The sequence below is a fragment of the Genypterus blacodes genome, unplaced genomic scaffold (genome assembly GCF_046128005.1).
Source record: "Genypterus blacodes isolate CSIRO-AG114 ecotype Tasmania unplaced genomic scaffold, CSIRO-AGI_Gbla_v1 ptg000128l_1, whole genome shotgun sequence".
NCBI lineage: Eukaryota > Metazoa > Chordata > Actinopteri > Ophidiiformes > Ophidiidae > Genypterus > Genypterus blacodes.
Window position 1 is genome coordinate 156,870 of NW_027466930.1, and position 9,957 is coordinate 166,826.

The following is a 9,957-nucleotide window of genomic DNA, read 5'->3' on the forward strand; positions in this document are numbered from 1 at the left end:
CTCTGTTTGTCACAAAATACAAAATGTCCATATATTATGTACAGAGAAGTAAACTTTATTAATTTTCAGGAGAAAGCAGAACACAAACAGTTTCAGTAACACATCAGTACAAATAATTGCTTTCCTGCACTGTTAAAGAGTCAAAGAGTTCTTATGATAAATAGACGAAAGATTTGCTTAAAGGTTTGCAGGAGAGTCGTCATCAACATTCAGCAGCTACTTGTTGGAGAAATGGTTGAATTGATCCGTCCCACAAATCAACATTGTGGCGTGGAATTTTCTGGGACGGTCAGGATCCTGAACGGGAACAAGAAATATCAACATGTTAACACAGTGTCATTATAATCCAGACAGCAGGAGCACATTGTGGTTCAGGTCTCTCTCACCTGTATGGGATAAGCACAGGTGGGGACGTAACGGATCACAAACCCACATCGCCTCTTCTCAGACATGTTTGGGTCACTGGCATGAACCAGGAGGCCATCGTGAATCTATGAAAACAGATAGAAATTACAATTCATTTCACCTGTAATTCCCCGTAAACGTCAAATTAACCCTGTCATCCTCAACTCACAGACATCTGCCCGGCCAACAGGGGACAGAGTATGGCTTCCTCAGCAGCCACCAGCTCCTCCGGGATCTCCTGGTTCACTGACAGCATGTTGCCGGCGCGGACGGCCTCGCGATGAGGCAACATTCCGGAGGCGTGGCTCCCTACAGAGACAAGGGACAGACATCAGGACTACAGCACAGAGAGGGGAGGAGTCTGGAGAAACACCGTGAAGGCGGAGGAGAGATGCAGTACCTGGGATGACCTGTAAGGCACCGTTCTCTTCAAGCGAGTCATCGAAAGCGAGCCACACAGACAGAACCGGACCACCGGCGATACCCCAGTACCTGCGAGCACAAGAGTGATGCTCAGACATCAGATACGAGCAGGGACACATACTCAGGATTCTGCACCTGGTTGGTTCTGAACCCACCTCATGTCCTGGTGCCAGGCCACGTACGGCAGGCTGCTGCTCCCCTCCTCCTCCTCTCCATCTTCCTTCAGGTTTGCAGGTATTGGGTATTTACAGATGAAGCGGGAGTCCAGCAGGATGACGTCAGGGCCAAGGACGTCTTGGAGCACTTGTAGGATGCGAGGGTGTTTGGTCAGACCCATCACCCACTGATACTGGAGGTGAACATTGTGCAGGCTGTACTGGGTGTAATCTTCACCTGTTACATGCAAACACAGACAGAAGTGAGGGTTGATACAATCTGTTTAATGAATGCACCATAAATTAATTAATTCATGTTGAAAATCCCTGAAAAAGAAGAGAAAATGTTCTGAAGTTATGGGTATTTTAATGCTCTCAGGTCTGGTGTTGCTGAGTAAAAAGCCTCATATTTCCTTATGTTATGTAGAGGAGAAACACAAGTTAAGAAACGACAATATGGAAATAAAAAGCTAAATATTTAAACATTAAACATGGGGAGATGAAGCAGACTCACACACACAAACACACATGCACACATTCCTGTTCTCTCTTCTTCAGTCACTCACCAAATTCCCCCTCCAGCTCGGCAAAAGCGTTCCTTGCCTCCCTCAGCTCCGTCTCACTCAGCACGGGCAGAGACGTGAGGAAGCCCTGCTGGTTGTAGGTCTCCTGTAGTTTGGGCACGGACGTAGTCATCTTCTGTCTGTCTGCTTGGCTGCTTCGTGTGTGTGCTGGTGGTGGGATATAGTCTAGGTGGAAGGAAAGACAAAGAACTCAACAGGTTAATCCTGCTTTTCGTCAAGATTTCCAGAGAAGAAGAAGAAATCCCATTGGGCCAGCTGGTGTGATGGCAACATCTCAGCACCTTTGGGCAGCTCACAATGTGCACTTCTTTGTCCCACCCCACCCTGTCCACAAAAACTTTGTCCCATAATTCAGTACGGCCCCTGCGGGCTGATGGCGACATCAAAATGGCCCGCGACAGGAAAAAGGTTCCCCACCCCTGCTTTAAGCCCAATATAACCCCGGCCAATGCACCATCGTGCTTTTCTGGAGCACTAACATGAGTCTCTTCACTTTTCTGTTACTGTGTGTTCACTTCCAGCAAAACCAACAATGTGCCTTTGTTAATGAGCAATTATGGTTATTAGTATTTTCTTTACCTGGGTTAGGGTTAGGGTTGCTGCTTCTCTGGTCTCGTTGTGTTCCCTCAGTGTGAGCGCTAAGGCTGAAATATGACAATTCCATACTGTCCAGGCTTATATACTGTGCGGCTCCACGTCTGGAGTGTCCGACTCATACCTATAACTTTATGCAAGAGCTCATAATGTGTCAGGTGTGGCCTAACAGAACAATGGCGTTATAGCCTCTAGGGAAACGCCATGACATCATGAAAGGAAATCATGACCTTTTCCCATCAGACTTGTCATACCAATCATCACACACCTATTAAACTTTGCTTTCTTTGACCAGTCACATTCCAGTAAAGGGACAATCTAATCTTTGCCTGTATTTACATTGAATCATTATTCTGCATGAAGGGGAGAAGCAGAGAATGAGGAAATCATTACCACCTTACTGCTTCTTTTCATGTTTCTTCCAGAACACTCCTGTCTGTGCCGGCTGATTAGCTGGAAGCAGCCAGGAAACAACAAGGGGGAGAAAAACATTTGATCTGTGTGTGTTTGTCAAACCAGGCCAATCAATTCACCATTCTCAATAAATTGCTAAAAAATGTATATATATAAGTGCTTTTGAACACATTTATTAATACATGTAACTGAAATACGCTTCATTTAATGTACAGGAAAAAGTTAAGGAAGGAGTCTTTGACCACAAGGATGCTTCAGAGATCAGCACAGATGGGAAAACCCCACGTTAGCTATCACTGCATTAACATGAGCCGTATCAGTTGAGTTCAGTGACCTGCATACAGAAGCAGTAACATCAAACATTAACATTGACTGTGGTGTGCCGGTTTACAAGAAAACGTATAAAATGCTTTGGCTCGATCAACCAGACGAACAGTTCACTCATCAGCAGCTCAATCATGTCGTTCCTTATCATTATAATTAAACTGCAGACAAATTATAATTGATTCTTTATTTTAATTTGTTAAAAAAAACACTCATTGAATTTCACTGGACAAAGTCTTAATAGTCTTCAACCTGTAAATGAACCCGTATGTAGTATCAGTTGTTGATATGACAATGTTTGTATTTTTAATATGTATATATATATATATATATATATATATATAATTCATTTTTAAAGGATAATACATGTTGTCTTTTGATGTGTTGAATTTCTGGTCATAGCAGCTCCAAAATATTCAGAATTCAGAGTAACAATTGATTTTAATATTCATTAGTTCACATTCTAAAACGTCATATATTGTGTGTGTGTGTGTGTGTGTGTGTGTCAGGCTGACTCTCCTTTGTCCCTGTTGTGTTTGGGGCACAGTGGATGGTGCTGCTTCCTTTGCAGCTGTGAATAAACTTGCTCTCCCCTTTCTGTGCCGTTGTTTCCCTCTAGTGGCTGCTGCTCGTTGTTACAGCGGTGGATGAGCACCGGCTCCTTGCTTGGCGCTGACTTCTTTAAGAGCCTCTGCAGCATCTGTTTGTCCGAGCGCTCCCGTCTGAAGTCATCCTCATACAGCTTCAGCTGGAGCCACACAGGCAGGGAAGGAACAGGACAAATACAAATTTGAGATAATTCAATGATTCGTCCAACAATTTCACATGTAAACAGCTAATACACTCCATATGAACCCATCATACACTGAGACGTGGTCCGTTTGTCTGATTTGCTGTAATAATAAGTTTATAGGTAACCAAACAACCATCATTTATGTTGTTGTCACACACACTTTTGACAGTGTGTGTGTGTGTGTGACATACCCATGTCACTTTGCTCTCACCTGCTCTTGCAGCAGCGCCACCTGCTGGCGCGTCTCCTCCCTCTTCTTCCTCAGCCTCCGATTCTCCTGCAGGGTGTGTTTGTGGTCTTTATGCTCCGTCTGATATTCGGCTTCATAAATCTGGGTCTGTTGACACAAAGCATCAGTGTGACACCCAGCACCTCGTCAGCCTCAGCCTGTGATCAGCATGCAGATTTAGGGGGAATAAAGCGACCACTTGGTGGTGCAGTTCACCATCTTATTCACTTCCTCTGAACATCTCTCCCTGGCAACAGTGCACTGACATCCGTTCTGCTCTTATCATACAACAAAATGGAACGTCAACATAAGTCCACGCTGTAGTTTAAGAAACAACCCACCTGATATCTCAGTGCCTCCAGCTGCTTCCTTAGCTCCCGCATCTCTTGCTGGGAGTCTTCCACTTCTCCCAGTGGAACACTGCTGCTCTGGCTTTTACCCTCTAGTCCCGACTCCAAGTTGGGAGGAGGTGGGAAGAAACAAGACGGGGAGCTGAAGGCTGTAGAGTCGTGGCTGGACGTCAGGGCGGGACCACCCGGAGCCAAGCCGGTGGGACAGGGGACAGAGCTGTGCACCGCAGCATTCAGGCTGCCCTATAAGGACACAGTGTCACCATGGAGACAGTATCCAAATGGACAATCTGATTACATAACAGACCCTCAGAGGTTCCTACCTGTTTGGCAGGTGTGTGTTCTCTGTTGGTGTGATGCACTCTGGCCTCCAGCACCCTGATGTATTCCTGCAGGTCTTGGTTCTTCTTGAGCTCCTGTATCAGAGCCTGCTGGTAATACTCCTTAGCTGCCTGGGATACCAAAAGCAAAAGCAGAAGTAAATAGCAAACGTATAACCACAGTTAGTTACCAACTAAAACCACAATCCACTGCTCAGGACGTCACTCAAGTCACACCTGTTACACATCTGACATGAACAGATCAGGTTCCAACGAGTTTTTGCTGTCAAACCTGATCGATGTCATTTATGAAGGAACGATTGCACCCGGGCGACTTTATAGCTGCAGTGTGAACGCAGCCTTTGACATTCTGGTTTATCGGAGGCAGAATCGGCAGGATTTATTGGCGCGGCTGGGGATTCTTCCTCACCGAGGGAGGAGCCAGGGAAAGATTGAATCAAGTTTATGAGGCTCATAGGCACTTCTGACGCTCCCAACTACAAGTGCTGATAATTATGTGGGGAAGATTCATTAGGTCTGCTGTCACACCTCCTGTACGTACAGGGTGATAACAGTGGGCTTGCTTCTATGAAGTTATTACCCCTGTTCTCTTACACATTATGTCCTAATCTAGTGTTAGGTGTTATTAAGTTTCATTGCAGGAGTTCAGTCTTTACCTGCTCGCACTCCACTTTCAGCAGCAGTCTGTTGTTGAGCTGCTTGATGGTGGAGTTCTCCAGCTCCACAGCCTCCAGTCTGTGCTGCAGGCCGAACGTGGCGCTGCGATACACCTGGTCCCAGTCGTCGTTCAGCTTCATCAGCTGCAACACAACCATCCAACAACACATCACATCAGCGCTACCATGGCTACCACAGTTACCATGTTACCCTGCAGTTCTGTCGTCCTCACCACTGTCACCACAACAGTGTGGGCGTACGCAGGTCGGCGAGGTGAGCTACTCCACTCCTCTACGAGCTCATTCTCTCTCTCTAAATGCTTTAACGCTACAGCACTCCAGAGAATCATTTTCCCTCATCCCTCCTTTCTATCGGGCAGTGTCTGATTAAAATCAGGAGGTGAAGGTTGTGTAATTGTGAAAAATGTTACATTAATGTTGATTCTTCACAGCTCGCCCACACAGACCTGCTCTGGAATTCACAAAGAACCAAATGTAATTGCTATCAGAAATACAAATGCTCGGTGAGTGAGCAGAGTGAGTGTGTGTGTGCCAGGTTTCTGCTGATGCTCACCTCTTTGTTGACGCGGCGGAGCTCAGTGTTCTTGTTGAGGAGCAGCAGTTTCTCCTGATCACTGGAGGTGACGCTCATACTCTCAGTGATCAGAGTCACCTGCTCACCAGACAGAAGCCTCTGTCCCACAGGGCTCACATCCTCCGTCCTAAAACACACACACACACACACACACACACACACACACACACACACACACGAGGAGCCATAAATAAAATCATGATGAATTAGAGGAGGATTTCCAGTAATAAGCCAACACATGGACACGCTAAAGAACGTCAGGGTCCTTTTGAACACCCACTCGCATAGAGAGCACTTACAGGAAATCAAATCTGAGCTATTATGCGCACCCACCCACCCACACACACACACATGCACGCACACACACACACACACACACACACACACACACACACACTATCACATTATGCGCGCACACACAGAGGATCTATTTTCCCTGCATCTGCTCTTCCACCCAATCAAAATCTTTGTTTACTATCGCCGTATTTGCATATTTGTAGCCCGTGGAAACAAAGGGGTAATGATCTCTGGAAAGTGTAGATTTCTTCTGGACTCAAATGACGGCAGAAGAGAAAATATTTGCAAAGATTAATTAGTCAAACTAGCTTTTGTGCCACAAAAGCCTGCAGTGAGGTCTTGGCTAATAGGAAAAGCCAGTGGGTAGGGAGAGAGGCACGTAAAGGCCCAGTGGGGTTTGTACTCATGGAGGAACACGCCAAGGAGATCAAACTCTGCGTGTAGCCCTCAGGGTTTCTCCTCACAAACATGTTACAAGACTGACGGAGGCTACGAGAGCCAACAGCAACCAGAAATCACAAATCTGCAATCACCTCTCATCTCCCTCAAGGCTGAACTCCCCCGCAAAACACACGCTTTCATCCACTTACCAACAGTGTCCTGCCATGTGAACAAAACTGCCTTACACAATTTCACAGAGTTGTTTTCTCAGGCCAAAGGATTTAACCAAAAGGAAGGTTTTGGACCCCATTAAACACAAAATGCTACGCGAGCAAGAGCACCATCTGTGAACCCTATAGAACGTCCACCCAGAAGTAGAAATAACAGAAATTAAGCTCAGCCAGAGTCAGAATGTGTGTAAATTTGCTCTGTGCCTCATCTGTAATCCCTCTGGGCTCAACAGGCGAGAGAGGGACGTCTGTTTGTCTGTGTGTGTTTGTCACTAATGAGTGAGTTCTTCCAATGGCTCTGTAGTCTGGCAAGCGCCTGGATGAAGGCAGAAGTTGAAGCTCCGCCATCAAAATGAAACAAAACGCCATTCAGTCAAATTTTAATGGCCAACGCGAGGAAACACGACAACTCAGCACCGTGTAATCAGACAAACCACCGGTTCCACATCTCCTCTCTCTTTCTCTTTCTCTTTCTCTATACGAGCAACGTTACCGAGCTTCGACAGACGTCAGAGAGGCCGATCTCCCCCTCTGTGCCGGTGACAAACATCCCTCTAAGAAACATCAATCTGGGGAAAAGACGTGGAAAGTTTGCAAAGTTTCTATCATGTTCGTGGGAGTAGGTTGTGGTTACCAAGACGACCCACATTTCTAAGAACGATGACGGGTCTGTAAGCGAAAGTAACCACGTAAACACATGCAGATCTAGTTTAATAGGAGGGTATGATGTTATATTTGGACCCTTTCTGCTTTGTTACTTCTCTGAAATAGCTTTGCAGTGCTGTGAAATACATTATGATTCATATCAATAGCATCATTTCAGTTCATGTCCTCGACGTCATGGGGAAGTCCAGCGTCGCTCCTTATTCCTCTTCTTGCTTACGTGAGTCGCATTAAACTCTACACAAGCACATCAATGGAATAATAAATAAAATAAAAGCCACAAAATAACCCGTGGCTTCAATTAGATTAAAGAATACTAGAGAAACAATATGTGAGGCTTTCGTTTGTGTCCTGTGTGTAGAAACGGAAATGAGGAAAAACAAATTCATACACACACCATAAGTCTCCAGTTGATTTGGGTCCCTGTTGGCTCTGAAGGGGGCTGCTGTCACTCTTCTCCCTCGCCGCCGATGCTGCTGCTGATGCTGCTGGCGGCAAGAACGAGGATGATGAGGACGACGACAAAGACAACACGTCTCCATCCATAACTGATCCGATCCCGACACAGGCACTGAAACACGGTGAGACGCAGGTTTGAAGCCCCACCGCCGAGCTCAGCTTGTCCCGGAGAGTAAACAGTGTCGTCAGAGCCGAAACGCAGCGAAAGAGGAACAAGTCTTAACCAAACCCCACATGATGCAGAGTTAGAGTGAGAATAGGAAGTGACACGGGAGGTTGAACTTTATGTAAGCGAAGGCCCCCAAAACTCACTCACAGCTTCTTTTGTTGCATAGAGAGAATTAGTCAGTTGTGTTGTTTGAAGATGACACCAGAGAGGAAAACCCCACTCATCCCTCTGTGTGTATGTGTAGGTGGTGTGTAGGTTTGTGTGTTTCTGTCTGTAATAATGAGTAATTGAGGAACAGGCTGAGCAGATACATGCATAATTCCTCTGTGATTACACATTGCAGGACATGTAATTGATAATAGTAATGCATACATTTATTCATACCCAGTAATGATAGGGTCATGGCCCAGCATGCACCACTCTACCCACCACTGGAATTGGGTTGTAACAGGTTAATTAGTAAATCACATGCTCCTCTAAGAGACAAGCAAGTGAATTAAAGGATTTTGGTTAATTATGTTCCTCTAAGTCAGGCTAAGCTGGCTTGTATTAACACTAAGAACATTAATGTGCCAACCTCCTTCTCCAGACATTCTCTCCCAGCTGAGTCCAACCACATCCAAAGCTGCTGGTGGGAAGAAAAAGAGGATTTAATCTGTGTGACACTTACGAGCTGCCCCAATGACAACACTCAGGGGAGAGGTGAAAGGTCAGGACTCAGCACTTCTATTCACGCTGAAATACAATTGTCGTAAATAAGAGTTTCCCCTTACAGTGGGCTTTTGTGAGCAGAGTTTGGACTTGCAGGGGGGGAAGGATAAACAAAGTCTGGCTGGTGGAGGCAGAGGTACACAGTTGGTTATTATCTGCTGTGGTACCCAGAGGGCTCGGGGCAAAGTTGTAGGGATTTTTTCTCCATCTGATGGCCTGACATGAGATAAAAAGAGAGGAGAGGAGGGTAGGGGGTGGGCGATATAATGTGTCAGCGCTGCCCAGTGGCTTCGTCTTGCTCCGCCGGTTCCATTCCTACGACTGTGCCATCGATCATGGATGCCAGTCAGAGTATTGCTGTGCCAAGCAGAGGCTTCACTGGGAGGCCCCGGGTGAGGAGAGCGAGGGGGCCGCGAGGCTGCAGCGCCTTTATTGACCCGAGCTTCTGTCACAGCCAAGGACAAATGGGTCTGCCGCTGCACTGGGGGATTGATTTCTGCCCCCGCCACAGATAGTGGAGCAGGAAAAGAGAGGCTCCCACGGAGAGCTGGGATGGGACTCCTGGATTTTTTTTGGGATCTGAAGGGAATACTTCATCCCCGGCTGAAACCGTGGAAGTCTGTGTGTGTCTGCAGCTGGAATGGAAGGAGAACACTTTACTCTTTTACTGTTATAGTCTCCAGCTGTGAGAGTTTGACAACTCAACCAGGGTTAGTGATTGAGCGACTGACCTGTAAGCCTCTAAAGTGATATGAGCCAGCATGTCTGCTTGCCTCATGTATCAGAGAGCAAACAGCCACAGTTGAGGGCTGGCATCACGTGTGTGTATGTGTGTGTGTGTGTGTGTGTGTGTGTGAGAGAGAGAGTTATTGTCTAAAATGATTTTGCATGCATGACCACAGGTGAGTCTGTGCCTGGAATTGAACGCCCAGGAGAGGATCTGTTAAAACACAAAGCATGAGCCTGCCATTCTGACCGCAGAGAGAAGTCACACACACATTTACAGGCTGGCAAACTTACACATGCAACTGTGCTTTTACTCACGCACACACTCCAAGTGCCCGCTGTTTTCACTAAAGTGGGTTTAACCAGCAAGTCACGAAATGACTGACAGTTCAGAGAATCCACTGTGATTCACAAAGTGGAATTCTGTATTTAAATTGGTTTTATATGTATAAGACTGT

General features: G+C 46.3%; 2 protein-coding genes across 2 annotated transcripts; both read right to left on the reverse strand.

Annotated features, from left to right (window-relative positions):
* Positions 1–34: 34 nt before the first annotated feature.
* LOC143010469 (putative alpha-ketoglutarate-dependent hypophosphite dioxygenase) lies at positions 35–2,260 on the reverse strand. Its single transcript, XM_076162800.1, has 7 exons — positions 2,147–2,260; positions 1,550–1,732; positions 984–1,221; positions 806–897; positions 575–714; positions 387–491; positions 35–297 (listed from the first exon to the last, which is right to left on the reverse strand). Exons 1-7 carry the CDS (start codon positions 2,229–2,231, stop codon positions 217–219), a joined length of 924 nt encoding a protein of 307 aa, XP_076018915.1. The 5' UTR covers positions 2,232–2,260; the 3' UTR covers positions 35–216.
* A 464-nt stretch (positions 2,261–2,724) lies between these two features.
* On the reverse strand, positions 2,725–8,195 carry LOC143010523 (uncharacterized). The gene is made up of 7 exons (XM_076162870.1): positions 7,832–8,195; positions 5,843–5,990; positions 5,269–5,412; positions 4,595–4,723; positions 4,263–4,514; positions 3,904–4,029; positions 2,725–3,647 (listed from the first exon to the last, which is right to left on the reverse strand). The coding sequence occupies exons 1-7, from the start codon at positions 7,978–7,980 to the stop codon at positions 3,405–3,407; spliced, it is 1,191 nt and encodes a 396-aa protein (XP_076018985.1). The 5' UTR covers positions 7,981–8,195; the 3' UTR covers positions 2,725–3,404.
* Positions 8,196–9,957: the final 1,762 nt, after the last annotated feature.